The sequence below is a fragment of the Mytilus californianus genome, unplaced genomic scaffold (genome assembly GCF_021869535.1).
Source record: "Mytilus californianus isolate M0D057914Y unplaced genomic scaffold, xbMytCali1.0.p SCAF_8, whole genome shotgun sequence".
NCBI lineage: Eukaryota > Metazoa > Mollusca > Bivalvia > Mytilida > Mytilidae > Mytilus > Mytilus californianus.
This window is the reverse complement of record NW_026262734.1, coordinates 69,926,058-69,944,934: the sequence shown is the minus strand read 5'-3', so window position 1 is coordinate 69,944,934 and position 18,877 is coordinate 69,926,058. Positions and strand designations below refer to the sequence as shown.

Genomic DNA, 18,877 nt, shown 5'->3' with positions numbered 1-18,877 from the left:
TGAATATGTATAGGGTTCTTTGAAAAGCTGAATCTAAACCTGTATATTTAGATTTCTGATTTTGGGCCCAGTTTTCAAGTTTGGCCCAAATCGGGGTCCAAAATTATACTGTGTTTGATTTCAACATAAATTGAATATGTATAGGGTTCTTTGAAAAGCTGAATCTAAACCTGTATTTATTTTCATTATTAATTAGATAAAACCCTATTGAGGTCCAAAGGGTCCTAAATTAAACTTTTGTTTGTTTTCATCAACAATTCAAAAATTGAATTCTTGGGGTTCTTTGTTATGCTAATGATAACAATGTTATTAGATTTTGGATATTGGACCATAATACGTAAATTTCCGATTTCAAATTTTTCAGTTCTTTGACCACATTCATTTTGTGTCACAAACCTATACTGTGTCAAATATTCAATCACAATCCAAATTCAGAGCTGTTTTAAGCTTAAATGTTGTGTCCATACTTGCTCAACCGTTCAAGGTCCGACCGCAGCAGGAAAATCCGGTTTGCTGTCACTGACAAAATTGACAGTAATACACAGTAATATCTGAATTTTCAGTTATCTAATATTGTTGCATGAACTTTTTGGAAAGAATTTTTGTGTTGACAAATCATTACATTATCACCTGTGATTTTCTAACATTGCATTTGCAGGTGTGTAATGAAAATTCACTGTTCAAGAGCCAAGCCCGATACTTGGTCAAGAGACGAGATATGGATTTGTGGGCACAAGTTTTAGTAGAGGATAATGAGTTCAGAAGACAGTTGATAGATCAGGTAAAGTGTGATAATATAAGCTGACTCTTTATAGAAATTCAGAATTTCATAGTATTCTGATGAAAAGATGATCTGCTTTCAGTTCTGAAAACAAGCTACATTAGGTACAAAAGAGAAGAATATGTAAAGTATTGCATAAACAAAAAGATATGCCACAGACAGCTATCCAATGACAAGTGAACCAAAATTTAATCTTATGGTCAACATAACTTGAGAACAGGCCAACACTATATTTCAAGACTAAAATCTCCCCTAGTCTAGACAAAGTTATCAATGAATTCAATAAATGACTAATGACTTCCACCAGAACTAATTCTAAATGCATAAAACTTATGATGAGACATTTACAACGCTGGACAGGATACATAGTTAGGACCAGGCAAAAACATGTTAAAGGGTTAAATTTTTGTTATAGTTCACAACTTCCCATTATCTCAATCAATGGAAGAACAAAAGAACTTAACATTTCAAAATAGAAATGAAACTGGGCACAAACTTACTACAATTATATAGATCAAACATAAAAATACTTAAAAAGCAAAGGAAAAACAATACTATTTTACAATGTTTTAAATAATCATTACTTTCTGAAAGCATCTTTATTTGGGATTTGTGTTAATGTTTTAGGTTGTTCAAACAGCTTTGTCAGAAACACAAGACCCAGATGATATATCCGTGACTGTCAAAGCCTTCATGACAGCAGACTTACCAAATGAATTGATAGAATTGTTAGAGAAAATTGTCCTGGATAACTCTGTCTTCAGTGATCATAGGTATGTAATTTATTGCATATTTTTATTCAAAGTAGTTGTCCTGGATCTCTTGTTTTAAACTACCATAGGTATATACTTTTATAGCATATTTTTGTACAAAGTAGTTATCATAAGTATATACTTTTATAGCATATTTTTATTGATACTTGAAATGCTTTAAAAGGATGAATTGAATTAAGAGTAAAGATGTGACTTTCATATCTGAATATTATTTTTCTTTACCATTCTTGTTGATTTATGGACTCGTACAAATACTGAATAATTGCTGCAGTAGTGTTGCTATCATTTATACGCTTTTTGAAATGTTTTCAACCATGCAGGTCATTTAGAAATTTAAGAAGCTGATAGAGGTTATATCTGCATGTTTATTCTTGTATTACAGAAATCTACAAAACTTGTTGATCCTGACAGCCATTAAAGCTGACCGTACCCGTGTTATGGAATACATCAACAGACTAGATAATTACGATGCTCCTGATATAGCTAATATAGCTATAAATAATGAACTGTTTGAGGAAGCTTTCGCTATCTTTAAAAAGTTTGATGTCAATACATCTGCTGTGCAGGTTGGTTTTTTAAAGGTGTTATTAGCTCACCTGACACTTTATGGTCCTATTGCAATCACTTAGTATCAGTCAGTGTCACTTTTTATGCCCCACCTAGGGGCATTATGTTTTTCAGTCTGTGTGTCCGTTAGTCCGTCCCTTCGTCCGTCTGTCCCGCTTCAGGTTAAAGTTTTTGGTCACTTCAGGTTAAAGTTTTTGGTCAAGGTAGTTTTTGATGAAGTTGAAGTCCAATCAACTTGAAACTTAGTACACATGTTCCCTCTGATATGATCTTTCTAATTTTAATGCTAAATTAGAGTTTTGACCCCAATTTCATGGTCCACTGAACATAGATAGTGTGAGTGTGGCATCTGTGTACTATGGACACATTCTTGTTTTTATAGATCTTCTCTGAAACCACTGGGCCACAATCCTTAGGATGTGTAAAACATGATTTTTTGCTTGCCATGCAAAAACTTGGCTACAAATAGAACATCGGGGTAAAATTCAAGTATTCATCTTGTATCTTGTAAATTGTCACAGATTGAAAAAATTTGGCAGATCAACCTACCATCTACTCAGATTATCAGTAATACAAAATCTACAAATGAGTCGATATGAAAAAAAAGTTAATTCACAAAAATACTCAACTCCGAGGAAAATTCAAAAAGGAAAGTCCCTAATCAAATGGCAAAATCAAAAGCTCAAAACACATCAAATGAATGGATAACAAGATTTAGCCCTTACATGACAATTTTTACTCTCTTTTTCTTAATGACAGGAATAATCAATGGACTCCCTTTTGGAGTTATTGCCCATGCCTGAAGGGCCCCTTGTGAGCTTATGCCATCACTTGGCGTCTGTCATCGTCGTAAACTATTTCAAGAATTTTTTCCTCTGAAACTACTGGGCCAAATACCTTCAAACTTCAACTGAATGTACCTTAGTGTATCTAGTTTATAAATTGTATCCAAAGTTTTGATCCATCAACAAACATGGCCACCATGACTAAAAATAGAACATAGGGGTCAAATGCAGTTTTTGGCCTATATCTCAAAAACTAAAGCATTTAGATCAAATCTGACATGTGGTAAAAATGTTCAATAGGTCAAGATCTATCAGCCCTGAAATTTTCAGACGAAATGAACAACCCATTGTTGGGTTGCTGCCACTAAATTAGTAATTTTAAGGAAATTTGCAGCATTTGGTTATTATCTTGAATATTATTGAAGGTAAAATAAACTGTAAACAGCAAAAATTTTCAGCTAAGTAAGATCTATAAAAAAGTTTTTATGACCTAAATTGTCAATTGACCCCTTAAGGAGTTATTGCCCTTTAAAGACAATTTTACACAATTTGTTCATCATGTTTGCTAACATTTAAAAATCATCTCCTCTGAAACTACTGGGCCTAATACTTCTAAGCTTTAACTTAATGTTCCTTATGGTAACTGGTTTATAAATTGTATCCGAAGTTTTGATCCATTAACAAACATGGCTGCCATGGCTAAAAATAGAACATAGGGGTCAAATGCAGTTTTTGGCTTTTATCTCAAAAATTATAGCAGTTAGAGCAAAAGTGACATGGCGTTAAAGTGATGAATAAGTCAAGATCTATCTGCTATGAAATTTTCAGACCATTTGGACCACCCATTGTAGGGTTACTGTCTGAAATAGTTTATTTTTTGAAATTTTACTGTTTTTGGTTATTATCTTTAATATTATAATAGAGAGAAAGTGTAAATGGCAAAACAAGATCTACAAATAGATAAATATGACTGAAATGTTAATTAACTCCTGCAAAGAGTTATTGCCCTTAAATGAATGAATTTGCACATTTTTGAATTTTTATATGCTCCCTTTGAAAGGAGGGGGGTATATTTGTTTAGTGTGTCAGTCCTTACTTTTTGTCTGACTGTGTGTCAGTCCACCCATCCCATTATATTTTGGTTACACTTTTCTCTCGTAATAAAAGTCGAAGCTTCCTGATATTTAGTACAATAATAATAATAATATCTTTATTTAGAGAGAGTAACTCATTCGGATTATATAGATATCAAGCTTCATATAAGCATGATTGTGATGTATTTTGCAGATGCATCACTCATTCACTTACTGTATACTGAATACTTATATATTCTTACAAATAAAGGCCACAAATAATGACCATGTATAAAATTTTGTTCCCATTTTTCTCAGTAACTACATGTATATATCAGAGCTTTCTGAAAGGACAAAGTTCACTTGTGGCAAAGTATGGCTTAGAACCAACTTTAATTAAAAAAAAACCAAATGAGCCACAATTTTGATTTAAATGGATGTGTTTCAAAAAGCCTCAATGCTAGGTAAAACAAATATCTTCGTAAGAGAACTTTAATATGCTGCATGGTTAGCCCATTTCAGAGATATTGCCAAATACGATGATTTTGTGCATTTTTTAGGACCTAAAAGATACCGGAAAACATGGGTCTCAATCTAATTTCCAAACTGTTCTTTAACCATAAATTTGCAATGTTTATTTTGTTTCCCTATACACAACAATTTTCTTGATCCAATAATAATGCATAATAATAAACTTTGTAATAAATAATGTGAGGTGCCAAAATGCAGTTGTTTTTTATTAATACTAATAGTAAAACAATTTATATGTTAAATTTGTAGTATTTTGGCCTGATTGAAAAAATTTTAGCTCTTCATAAACCTACTCGTTTGGTATCAAGCTCCATGCAAGCATGCTATACTGCAATGCTTTCTTCAAATTTATCACACATTCATTTCCAGTTTACTGAATACTTATATATTTTTAAGGCTTTCTATATTTTTTTGTGAAAATAGGTGAGTGATTCAGTCTTTTATGGCCTCTATTTTTTTGTCATACTGAAAGGGAAAAGAAATACCAGCTTACAGCTACGAATCCTTCCATTTTCAAAGCTTATGAACTAAAATCAATATCAGTATGAAAAGATATTTGGGAAATGTACATGAGATAATATCTAAAATGTATACCGGTATATAAAAAAACAAATACACTTTAAAGGGTTCATTTCAGCACATGGTTATCACCATCGTCATCTAAAGAGACTTGAAATATTGGAAAGAAACACAATCACTTCCTTTATTATTCCATTAGGAGATTTTATTTAAAAACACATAAAAACAACAAACAATTACATATTTATTGTAAACACACAATTAATATCCTGTGTGGTACCTCTTTCAAACACGGTTATCTTTCTTTGTTTATGAAATGAACACATGGTTATCAACTTCGTAAGCCAACAATGAAATAAAGAACAAATGATAAAGTATATATATTTTTATTCATAACAAAATATACCACATGAAAAATTTTTCAAGTCACTGCAAGCACTTGACAATCTGACAAGTCTCCATAAAAAAAAAATCCAGATATAATTTTTTTTCACGCTTGCCCTGAAACACTGAAAAAATACATACATAAAGCGCACCTGAGTATAACACGCAGGGACAATGACAGAGAAAAAACCTGCAGCTCATTTAACGAATTTAACGGTATATAAAAAAACAAATACAGCTTTCTGCATGGTTCCAAGAATGAGCGAAATCTCATATCATTTATGAATTTTATCAGACAACTATGCATTCAAACATTATGCGGAAAAAATATATTGCATTTTATGATCCTGTATCTGAAATTCAGTTTTATTATTTTCATCATTTCTTGATAAAAACCTTGATCTTGATCCAAATGATCTTTTCCTATTTAGGTGTTGATTGACCATGTAAACAACTTGGACAGAGCCTACGAGTTTGCAGAGAGATGTAACGATCCAGCAGTATGGAGTTTACTTGGACGTGCACAGTTAGATGCTAACATGGTGAAGGAAGCTATAGATTCCTTTATCAAAGCTGATGATCCAACTAATTACATGGACGTAGTTAACGTAGCCAGTAAAAATAGTATGTTTTAGTGTCACATGCTTCATAGGGTTGACAATGTAAAGAATTGTGAGGATTACTGATCATTGAGAAACTTCAGAATATTAATCATCAAAAAAACAGAGGGATTTTATTTACAATATATAATTGAAAATATCTAAACTTGAAATAAAACCTGAAGACATGACAGATTGAAATGTACATAAGGAAATCTATTAATGTGTGTCATAAGATTTCAATTTTGGCAATAAATTTCTGAAATATTTTTGAAAAAATAGCATTTCATGTACATGTAAGTGATTGCTTTCTAATTTTTTAGCTGACAAATGTATTGAATTATTTATATCAATAATGAATTTCTTTTAACACGTGCGAAAGAATGATTCTTGATTAAGAAATCAATTTGAAACCATGTAAAAAATATACATTTAAAAACAATTGAAATCATTGTTCAAATGTAGAATTGGTGTTTTTACAATCGGAATTTTTAAAATGATTGATCTTTTTATTTGTTTACAGATAGCTGGGAAGATTTAGTCAAGTTCTTACAGATGGCTCGTAAAAAAGCAAGAGAAACATTCATAGAAACAGAATTGATATATGCCTATGCAAAGACAAACCGATTGGCAGATTTAGAAGAATTCATATCTGGTCCTAATCATGCCAATATCACACAGGTGAAGTAAAACATATCCTTTACAAATTTTGTAGAATTATTCTATTTGATGAAACTAACAATGAAAAATTAAAAATCATCAGAAATATGAACTCTCTACAGATTGAATATCACAAGCTGATGTAAAAATTAAAAGTATGTGATTTAGATAAAACTTAATCAATAGCCATAAAAAGTAATTCTGAGATAAATCTTCGAACATTATTTATTCAGGTTTTATTTTCTGTGATCCTTTTTTAGTCCTTTGCTAAGTAGTTTCCTGGGTTATCCTTCCATTAATTGCTATCTCAGTGTCACCGTTACAATATATTTAGAGTCATTCATTTTACAGCAAGAATGAAAGAATTTTACTTGGTTACTTGTTCATAGTTGTAGGGTATTTTGGTTTTGATATAATATACACAGAAATGTACTAATGTCTGATGGTATAAAGCCTTGTTGATTGATCAATGTATTTATGAATTGTAGTTTTTTTTAACGTTAAGACTTTCTGTGATGACAGGTAGCAGACAGATGTTTTGATGACAAGATGTTTGAGGCTGCTAAGCTTCTATACAATAATGTATCTAACTATGCTAGACTGGCTATAACCCTAGTCCACCTTAAAGAATATCAAGCTGCAGTTGATGGAGCTAGAAAAGCTAATAGTACAAGAACTTGGAAAGAAGTAAGTCTTTCTTTTGACTGTAGTGTATATTGCATGCTATTTTCTTTCTCTCTTGAATATACTTTAATAATCGGCAAAGTAAGAAATGTGAAAATTGAATTAACATAGAAAATTTTGTAGGCAAAATTATAATTGAGAATTCTGACATTCTTGATATAGCTGTTTAAATTTTAGAACTTGTAACTGTCAGAAACATTTGTTACTTAATCATCCTTTCATCTTCAGTATTTTTTATTTGTGCAAATATCAGTTTTCATTAAGAAATATTTCAGGATAAAGTTTGTTTGATGTCTTCTATAACATTTGGTTTTGTGTTTAGGTATGTTTTGCTTGTGTAGACAATGAAGAATTCCGTTTGGCCCAGATGTGTGGTCTTCACATTGTAGTACATGCTGACGAGTTAGAAGAATTAATCAATTATTATCAAGATAGAGGATATTTTGAAGAACTTATATCTCTATTAGAGGCTGCATTAGGTAATGTATTTTATTCTTCTTTTTTTTCAAATAAACCAAACAACTTGTTACTTGAGAAAATTTCTATCTTCACATTATTTGATGTAAATGAAAGAATCATTTATGTATGTCACAGATGAACAAAAATAATACTAGTTTTACAGAGGTGGGTTGAAAGCAGCTTTATTGCTATGAGATTAAGTTCCTTTTTACTTTTTCTAGCAATACTTAAAACCGACCCTGGCACTTAAAATAGATGTATTTATAAACATCAATAATTCTTAATATTATACTTGGACAAAACAGTACATGGTCTCATACACAGACCTGACAGGAGAATTGAAAGATTTCTGATGTAGGGTTTAAATGAAATGGATTATAAATGTCAAATTTGTAGTATAACCCAAAGATACTGTGAACAAGTGGTTTCAATGTTAAGGTATTCTCATTCAATTTTATATTTATAGGTTTAGAAAGAGCCCATATGGGTATGTTTACAGAATTAGCAATTTTATACTCAAAATTCAAGCCTGAGAAAATGAGAGAACATTTAGAATTATTCTGGTCTAGAGTCAACATTCCAAAGGTAAGTTTCAAATCTTTGAAGTTCATTCAAATAATTTAATTATAAAAAAAAATACTACACAAAATTGAATAATAGGAGATATCAGATATATTTATATGAAACACCCCCTTGCATCACGAATACCCAAATCAAGTTCAAAAATTAAATAATGCAGTCAGAATAAAAAAAGGAATCCAATAGAACTTGATTTCTAAAACCATTATGACAATTGGAATATCTTATTAGTCCTGTGGTGTAAATTATACTGTACAGAACCCTCAATATATATGTTGTTTCTAAAACCAAGACTAAAGGAAAAGGTATGCAGAAGACCACCTCTTTTGCCCCTGAATTCTAAAATCAAATCTTTTTTTACTTCTTACTATTTGCTTTAAGCCTTCAAACTTATTGCAATAAAAGAAAAAAAAACTGCCAAAATAGCCTTGTTTTGAATTCTTGTCATAGATATTTAGATATGAGCAACAGCCTTTCCAAAAATGTTTTCGCTGATACATGCCTTTTACAAAGATGGTGTGAGAATGTCTTAGTAAGACTGTCACTCGTATTTAATTTTACAAAACTGTTATGTTTAAAATTACCATTTTAGATCAAATATGTGACCTTAAACATGGTTACAAATGATTTTGCAGTGACACCATAGATGACATTTTTGAATAAAAGTGATAAAATTATATCATCCTAATAATTCATAATTTAAAAGGAGTAGGCCCGATAAGACCCCTTTTTGGCCCCAACATATAGCATTTTTATACGACCGCAAAAAAATTTTTTGGTCGTATATTGGTATGACGTTGGCGTCGTTGTCGTCGTCCGAAGACACATTAGTTTTCGCACTCTAACTTTAGTTTAAGTGAATGGATCTCAATGAAATTTTACCATAAGGTTCAATACCACAAAAGGAAGGTGGGGATTGATTTTGGGGGTTATGGTACCAATACTTAAGGAATTAGGGGCCAAAAATAAGCATTTTTGTAACTTCCAGACATAACTTGTGTGTAAGTGTATGGATCTCTCTGACATTGTACCACAAGGTTCTGTATCACAAAGGGAATGCTGGGATTGATTTTGGGGGTAATTAGCCTCCAAATTTTAGGAATTGGGGGCCAAAAAGGGGCAAAAAACAAGCATTTTTCTAGTTTCATGACAATAACTTGTGTGTAAGTCTATGGATCTCTCTGACATTGTATCACAAGGTTCCATATCACAAAGGGAATGCTGGGATTGATTTTGGGGGTAATTGCCTCAAAATTTTAGGAATTGGGGGCCAAAAAGGGGCAAAAAAAAGGCATTTTTTCTAGTTTCATGACAATAACTTGTGTGTAAGTGTATGGATCTTTATGAAATTGTACTACAAGGTTCTATATCACAAAGGGAAAGCTGGAATTGAGTTTGGGGATAATTTCCCAAAAGGTTTAGGAATAAGGGGCCAACAAGGGGCCAAAAATAAGCATTTTTCTAGTTTCCAGACAATAACTTGTGTTCAAGTGTATGGATCTCTCTGAAATTGTACTGCAAGGTACCATACCACAAAGGGAAGGCTGGGATTGATTTTTGGGGTAATTCCCTCAAAATTTTAGTAATTAGGGGCCATAAAAGGGCAAAAAAACAAGCATTTTTCTAGTTTCATGACAATAACTTGTATGTAAGTGTATGGATCTTTATGAAATTGTACTGCAAGGTTCCATATCACAAAGGGAAAGCTGGGTTTGAGTTTGGGGGTAATTGCCCTAAATGTTTAGGAATAAGGGGCCAACAAGGGGCCAAAAATAAGCATTTTTCTAGTTTCCGGACAATAACTTGTGTTCAAGTGTATGGATCTCTCTGAAATTGTACTGCAAGGTACCATACCACAAAGGGAAGGCTGGGATTGATTTTTGGGGTATTTCCCTCAAAATTTTAGTAATTAGGGGCCATAAAAGGGCAAAAAAACAAGCATTTTTCTAGTTTCCAGACAATAACTTGTGTTCAAGTGTATGGATCTCTCTGAAATTGTACTGCAAGGTACCATACCACAAAGGGAAGGCTGGGATTGAGTTTGGGGGTGATGAATCATAAGGGGGTTCAAAAAATTTGGGGGGGGGGGGGGTTTCCTTTTTTTTCTTTAAAATTTTCCATTTTAAATTGGTTATTTCTGATTTATATATAAAAGCAAATAATAATGATATGGTTTGAATAGGTAAATTAAAATTTTTTAAGTTCTTAGACCACTTTCATTCTGTGTCAGAAACCTATGCTGTGTCAAATATTTAATTACAATCCAAATTCAGTGCTGTATCAAGCTTGAATGTTTGTCCATACTTGCCCCAACTGTTCAGGGTTCGACCTCTGCGGTCGTATCAAGCTGCGCCCCAGCGGAGCATTTTATTACCAATATGTTAAAATGTAAACTTTGAGCTATTCATTGGAAAGTAGAATACTTCTGTTCCGTAAATATGAGCTGTTTTTGACAATACAATGCACATGCATCAGGTAATAGCATCATAAATTCATGCAATATTACTGAAATCATCACAATTTTAGCATTTGTGCTAATCTTAAGACGGTTTTTGTCTAAAATAGAAGTGGCCGCATTTGTGTTCACTCTTGATATTTAAATATATGTTGTATTTGATGATAATACATAACATATATAAAGGTTGAGACTGAACACGAATATGGCCACTTCCATTTTAGACAAAAACCATCTAAAAATGAAGTTTTATGGCATATTTGATAGATTTTGCATATTTAAGTGTGAATTTGAGCTTCTCTAATGACCAAATCAGTTCAAATCTTTAACATAAACTAATTGAATCGACTCAAGTAGACACTGAAGTGTTTAAAAAATGTCAAAAATCTTTCATTAGATGTACTTCAAATATTAGGCCAAAACTAGCCCTTACCGGACCTTCTCCTTTTGCGAAGATGGAAGAACTTGACATGCTGTTGAAAATTCAGGGATCAAATAATGACTATCATACTTGTCCCCTGGGTGTTCCAGAAAAAGAAGTTACAGTATGTATGCTTGATATGAATTTATTAATGACATACAATGCATGGCCATAAGTATTTGTCACAAACATTTTTTTGCTATATTTTTCATAAAAAAACTATGTTTTTTGAAAAAAAAATATTGTGGAATAATTTTTGGTTGGATTTTAATCAACTTGGTAACATCAGAATGAGAATTGTCACATTTTTGTTTGTTTATTTAGTTTAGTTAGATTGTTATACTTATGGCCATGCACTGTATACAGCAAAATATATTACTTACTTAAATGAAAACTGAAATGATGATGATTTTATCTTCTATAGGTATTACGAGCAGCCGAACAAGCCCATCTGTGGTCAGAATTAGTATTTTTGTATGATAAGTACGAGGAATATGATAATGCAGTGATAACAATGATGAGCCATCCAACCATTGCCTGGAAAGAAAGCCAGTTCAAAGATATCATAACAAAAGTAGCAAACATTGAACTTTATTACAAGGCAATTCAATTCTACTTAGACTTTAAACCTTTATTATTGAATGAATTATTACTGGTGTTGACGCCAAGACTTGATCATACACGAGCAGTCATTTTCTTCACTAAAGTCAACCAGATACCTCTTGTCAAGCCTTACCTTCGATCAGTCCAAAAGAACAACAACAAAGCTATAAATGAGGCTCTGAACAACTTATTAATTGAAGAGGAGGATTACCAGGGCCTGAGAACATCTATCGATGCATACCAGAACTTTGACAACATAGCATTAGCCCAGAGATTAGAAAAACATGAGTTAATAGAATTCAGAAGAATAGCTGCGTACTTGTACAAAGGTAACAACAGATGGAAGCAGTCAGTTGACCTTTGTAAAAAGGATAAATTATTTAAGGTGAGATATATATAAATTGGCTGGCACATACAATTTCACTGTGATGGTTCAGCTTGTCTATGTATCAGTAAGAATAAGTTCGTTGAGAGAGGCAAGGACCATTAGGTTCAAATATAATTCAGGAACTAATAAAAGAATTATACCATCAATTTTTTTTCCCAAATATTTATTGAAATAGTATTGGGTAATAGTCATCTTTAAGAGCTAGATGTCTACATCTCAAAATTGATAAAAAAAAAAATATCAATATTGCTGGATAAAAAAAACAAGTAAAAAAAGCTACTATGGAAATATAAAGTTTTTCTCACTGTCAGAAGACATTGTTTTATTTCTTCAGATAGCAAGGTTTAGGTTTACAAGATGATCATACTTTTTTATATTTTCACTAGAACCCATTTAAAATTATCACTTTGATCTTTAAAAAAGTTGTTGTTGAACACCAAACCTAAAACAGCTAACACGAATACATTTTGTGCATCGACAGGCTTTACTGGATTTACCATCTTCAGGAACAGGTAAATCAAAAAATTTGAACAGCAGAGATGCATAAATACTTGAATGCTTGCGGTGCTATGAACATTAGCATGAAACTGGACATGATTCATTTCTACCACCTAACCCAGTTGTATATATTGTGTATTCTTACGATTAATAGTCAGCAATAGTTTATTTTTACAATATTTGCTACCATTTATCTTAGTTACTAGAGAAACAGGAGTCATATTGAAAGGGAGATAACTGATTACTTTAATTACAGGATGCAATGTGTTATGCTGGAGAATCTAAAGACATTGCTATTGCTGAAGACCTGATAGCCTGGTTCTTAGAAGAGCAATATCATGAGTGTTTTGCTGCATGTTTGTTCCAATGTTATGATTTATTACGACCAGATGTGATACTTGAGTTGGCATGGAGACACAATATTATGGATTTTGCCATGCCATACATGATTCAGGTTGTGAGAGAGTATATATCAAAGGTGAGGAAGGCTAAGCTAAAACTTCTTGTACAAATTAAATTGATGAAATGAATTAGGTAACATGTGCATACATTAATGTCTTTTTATTTTAAAGTATTCTTGTTATATGTAATGGGACCATGAATATGTTTTAATGTTTTAATATTTATTGAAATATAAATAGCAAAAAGCTAAATTTCTGAAATGCAAATTAAGAAAATAGGGCATCAGAAATTTTAAATAAAAAATCTTGATATTTTTAGATTATTTTTTCAATATTTTTTGCAAGAAACAGTGCTGTGTAAATTAATTTTTATTATTCCCTTGAATTAAATTATTTTAAACGAACTGGTAATACTTATTTTACCAGTTTGCCTATCAGCTTGCCTCAACTTGATTCCTGTCGATTTGAGTTTTACTTTTTATTATGTTGTGTTTATTAGGTTGACAAGTTAGAACAATCAGAAGCTGTCAGGACAGAAGAAGAACAAAAGGCAGAAGAAAGACCAATTGTTCTTGGTAAATACAAAATTATATAAGTTGTATAAATTATTAATCCTTTCTTTTACCAAGGCAACATAAAATATTTATTTTTTATCATTTTAGTTTATTGCTACTTTCTATGCATACATATTAAACTGTGCCTTGAGTTTGTTATAGAGTTAAAATAGTAATGTATTAGGCTACCAAGCCACCTACTTTAAACATGTTTAAAGGGTTCTAGTCTGAAATTATATATAGAAGCACTAAGCCTGATATCTGGGATTTAATGAAAAAGTGTGACTTGTTATTGAGGTAGTTGTTCTCAGTCAGGATTCTACTTCATCAAAATTATCTCCCCATTACGCCAGTTCATTTTCACAATCGTAAAAATGGAAGCCATTGTAGGGATGACGCGCTGCCAATTTAGCTCTTGAAAACCGATAAATTTATCCGCATAGCACCATAACGATCCTTATATGCCAGTTGTATTTTAAAAGACAAATGTATCTACTAGCTAATGAGCATCAGTTAATGTACTTGTCTGCATTCAGTCAACTTAAAACTATTGTCTGATCGGTTGTCAGGTGGAATTTTCGAAAATTCATAAACATTTAAAAAAATTCTAATTCAATATTTCGTGGAAGGGCAGACTAAAAATTTTCAGTGGTTGAAGACTATAAACCCTAGATATCACACACAAAAAAATGAAGTTTTTTCGAAGATATGCATTTTTAAGATCCAACTTAAAAGTCTGTCGTCAAGTACTTTTCGTAAAAATTTGCTATTCGAACACACCTACTCTGTTTTTGTAATTCATTATCTAGAAAGGTATTTCACTTGACCTATATATTTCATTTTTTTACTACTGTGAATTTTCGATGTTATAAAGTCAACCTGTAGCCTTGATATATAAAAATGATAGAATCTGAATCGAGATTATGTATCAAATACTTTTGCTTTTTACGTTTTCAAGACAAAATATTCAACTCAAACACGCCCTAACATAAAAATGTGCACTCGATTTTCTCTTTTCGATGCAATTGTTACCCATTTTTTTTGGAATTTTTTCTCGAGTCACATAATGGAAGGGCAGAAACGAAAATTAAGGAACAAATAGATTGATATGTTCTCCGTCCGTGGTAAATTTTTTTGAAAAATCGGAGGTTATTCATTTTTTAGATCCAACTTAATAGACACCCATGTCGTCGACTTGATATCTAATTGTTCTGCTTAATTATGTAATAGATAAATTGAAAACTTATGCAAATTGTGTTTTTATGATAAAATATTTCGTAATTTAGCAAAAAACTGTCATTTTGTTTGTTTCTATTAACTTTTAAAATTTGTGTTACTACAGTAAACATTACAGTAAGCATTTATCGCCTTCTCTAACAAAGAGCTTCGATTCTTTTGTTCTATTTCAACTGGGTTTCTGCCTGTTCTAGAACAACTATATCTGCCACTGAATATAAATTGTCCTGTAAATTTAACCAGATATATTTTTAACTGTATATTTTTTAACTGAACAAGAATTGAGATTTATGTTTTTTGTACTCAAATTTGTTGAGTACTTAAGTAAGGCTAATAATAGTTTCTTTAAAATGGTTCAATCTGTTTAAAAAGTGCCTTCTTGTGCACCTTATATATGTTTAAATAAAACAGCCTAAAGTTTGAGTTGCATGATGTATATTTCCTCATTAATTTATGATATTTAATGGTTTGTTTTAGGTGAACAACAGCTGATGTTAACAGCAGGGCCAGCTGCAATGATGCCACCCCAGGCTCCATCACCTGTACCAGGCTATGGTGGCCAATATGGTGTACCACCTAACCCATATGGCTATGGCATGTAACAACTTTCCGCATAAAGCCAACCTTCAAATTCCTAGGAACATTATTCATTTGTCATTATATCATCCTGTGTGAATTAAAGAATGATTATAAATGGAACATTCACAGAGGGACCGTATCAGAATGGAAGATGTTCTGTTGATTGTTATTGTTTATTTGTAACTTTCAGATTTAAGTTATATTGTGATTTTATTCTGGAACTATTGGCATTTTGTGTTGTTTTTATTGTTGATAATGTGTTTTGATTTGAACAAAAGTTGAATAATTTGCAATAGTTTGAAAGTGCTTATTAATTCAGTTAATTTTTTTTGGAACCATTTCCTTCATTAAATCATACTGATTTTTACAGTTTTCTTATTTTTGAAAAGATACTCAGTTGATATATTTATTTATAGTGTGGATATTTTATCTATAAAATTTTGTTAAATTGATTTTGATTGTTTTATAAAGCTCGGTGCAAATACAAATGCAGTCATTTTGTATCAAGTTTTAATTTAGTATTAAGTGCTTGCCACGAGATGGCATTAAAACCTACAAGTCAGACAGCTTAACACCTTAAGAAATGTATGAACTAGTCTCAAATGCAGGTTTTACAAAAAAAATATTGTCTTGAGTTATATGTAATATGACTGATTTGACATATGTGGTACATTCACATTTTATTCATGTATCAAATTTGTCTAAAACATTCCAAATGTCTTGTTTGACCTTATGCTAGAGCTTATAACAGGGGAAAATATATTTCAAAACCAATTGACATTTCAAATTTATATTAGAAGTGTAATAGCCGTGTTTTAAAGTAATGAATATCCTAGAATAGAAGATAGCAATAATGTAAATTCTGGAACTGAAAAGGTTGTAGTGTCTAGGTATTGGGGAGAAATAGATGTTAATTTTCATATGTTAATTCTGTGTATCTTGGAGTAAAATTTATTATAAAGATGTAAATTTTATAATGCTTAATCAGTTAAGTCAGAAATGTTTGACTTATCGAAGATGCTTGGAAAGTTAAATATAGCGCTGTCATGGTTAAATATTATGCATGAAGTTTATATCTAAATCTTTGCTTGTCCTAATGTTTTTGGTTGACAAAGTAATGTGTGCTTAACTCTTTGTAAAAGCCATTCATATAACTAACTTTCATCAAAGTAGTGTTAGACAGAGACTTACAAAAAGGGATAGAAGTTTAAGGAGTAAAAATTGTTTCTGCTTAAAGGAAAGATATCAAAGATGCAAAAAATGGATTTGACTGTTTTCAATGACTTATCAAAAGCAGATATATTAATGTGTTTCCAAGTCATAACTGTGAGTGAATATGGTAGACAAAGAATGTGATGTGAAATTTTTAAGATGTGTAGATTTATTTATTCTGTATTAGTGAATTAGATAAGCACTTAATATAAGATTATGTACATGCATGTACATGATAGCACATTGTTGATTTATGTTGTCCATTGAACATTGTAATTCAGGAATCATATACACCCAGTTAAAATGACTGGATACTCTTTTGTGAATAGTTGTGATAGACTACTGTCCAAATTACTATACTCCTTTGTGGATATTCAGGATAGACTGTGGACAAAATTACCATCTAATTTATAGAAAAAATAGGTTGAAAAAAAAGAAAATGTTGAAACTCTTAATGGGAATACAAATACTTGATGTAGATTTTCACCATATCATAATAAAGTTTATCAAAAAGTAAATTAGAAGGAAATTTTTGAATAGCTAAGATCTTTGTTTTAAAACATTCTATAGAATTTTTTTTTTTGTAAATCAGATGATTGTTGTAGGCATATTTGTTTATACAGCTCCATTTAAGAATTCATGTTGCCCAATAATTTTCTGTATTTGCTAACAGATATAAGAAGTTAACAAATTGATAGAGTTGATCCAGTCATTTTAAAAGTACAGTCACAGCTTTGCAAATCATTCATGTGTTTTAATCCAATCAAAACTGTTCAGTGATGGTGTGTATATAATGAAGACTTTTGATTGGTTGAATGGTGGCTGTGCCTGTAACACTGTTGTTATAGACCATAGTTATATGATATACAACAAATAATTGAATAAAATAAAATGATTACTATCCATTGTTTTTCATGTATTAGCACCTTCACTAGCCAAGGGTTACGAACCAGCCCCCTCCTCTACACCCTTGGATGATTAAGTCAGAATTTTTGATGAACAAGGTAATGATTTCCATTGATCCCAATTGTAACTGGCTGCTTCCAATCAAAAGTGCCTTTAAGATGATCAAGTATGAATATAGAAAGCAATTGCCACATGCAGATTGTGTCACAAGTCTTTACCCCCAAAACGTCGGACGATAGTTACATTTGTAAAGTTTTTAATCAACTTATTGAAGTTCTTTTGTATGTTCCACATGCAAATTTTGGAATGTCAACATATATATATGGTTTCTGCTTCACAAAATTTGCAAACACTGGACACAGTCATTTTTACACCTCCAAACTATAGATAATGCAAGTGATGTCATTTGGTCAAGAATGATGTAGTTGGAGTGGGTGTGACTTCAATCTGTCACTAGATGGCACAATGCTGTATAAGTAAGTTCTTTCTTAATCTGCCAAGGGTGAAGATTGTAGCCCTTAGGTAGGGAAGATGATGTATTAGTAGATACAGTGTTCATCTTGGTGACTGGTTTACTAGGAGTCTTCCTGCTGATTGTCAAAACAAAAATCCCTATGTGTATGGGTCTAGTACAAAGCAAGGTTCATATTTATATCGCATCAACATTTTCTCATCCTGATATACATGTAATGTTTGCTATGTTAAACACCTATTTATCATAATTATCAACATATTTGGCAGTGGACATTGCAAAAAAGATAACAAAACATTGATATTGTATTAATCAACTTGTATTTTATAACAAACCAGATAATCAACATTGTTTCAATGATCAAACTAAAGCTTAGTTTGCTTTTACAAACTAACCAAAAGCAAATCCACAAGTTCAAGTTTAAGGTAATGAATGCTGGTTCAACAGTCTCCTAAGAGTACAGGTCAAAATTTTGACCTTGCATATCTGTCCTATTGAATTCACTTGAGATCTCATTAAGAGTGTTTCAGACATAATCAGAATAGCTACATTCATCAAGCACTGTAATGAGGAACTTTTAATACAGTTAGGAAATAACAAGGTGTATAATTACGAGTAAATGATAGATAGAAATACAAATATGTAAAAAAAAAAAAACTTTCTTGTGCTACGTTTAGCGATAAATGGAGTCCAAATTTTAGACATCTTTTTGGACATTTCTGACCTACCTAACTTTTTATTATGCCCCCACCGTAGCA

The 18,877-nt window shown here is 31.6% G+C and overlaps 1 protein-coding gene across 7 annotated transcripts in view; it reads left to right on the top strand.

Moving 5' to 3' along the window:
* LOC127712157 (clathrin heavy chain 1) overlaps positions 1 to 17,642 on the top strand; it is a 58,076-nt gene extending 40,434 nt beyond the window's left edge. For all 7 annotated transcript variants that reach the window (XM_052218429.1, XM_052218428.1, XM_052218433.1 and 4 more), the window contains 12 exons: positions 659 to 781; positions 1,409 to 1,554; positions 1,937 to 2,120; positions 5,845 to 6,037; positions 6,536 to 6,693; positions 7,195 to 7,359; positions 7,679 to 7,835; positions 8,282 to 8,400; positions 11,695 to 12,258; positions 13,016 to 13,237; positions 13,660 to 13,735; positions 15,428 to 17,642. In XM_052218429.1, the coding sequence (XP_052074389.1) occupies positions 659 to 781; positions 1,409 to 1,554; positions 1,937 to 2,120; positions 5,845 to 6,037; positions 6,536 to 6,693; positions 7,195 to 7,359; positions 7,679 to 7,835; positions 8,282 to 8,400; positions 11,695 to 12,258; positions 13,016 to 13,237; positions 13,660 to 13,735; positions 15,428 to 15,552 (2,232 nt within the window). In that variant the 3' untranslated portion in view covers positions 15,553 to 17,642. The remainder of the gene's footprint in view (positions 1 to 658; positions 782 to 1,408; positions 1,555 to 1,936; positions 2,121 to 5,844; positions 6,038 to 6,535; positions 6,694 to 7,194; positions 7,360 to 7,678; positions 7,836 to 8,281; positions 8,401 to 11,694; positions 12,259 to 13,015; positions 13,238 to 13,659; positions 13,736 to 15,427) is intronic.
* Positions 17,643 to 18,877: the final 1,235 nt, after the last annotated feature.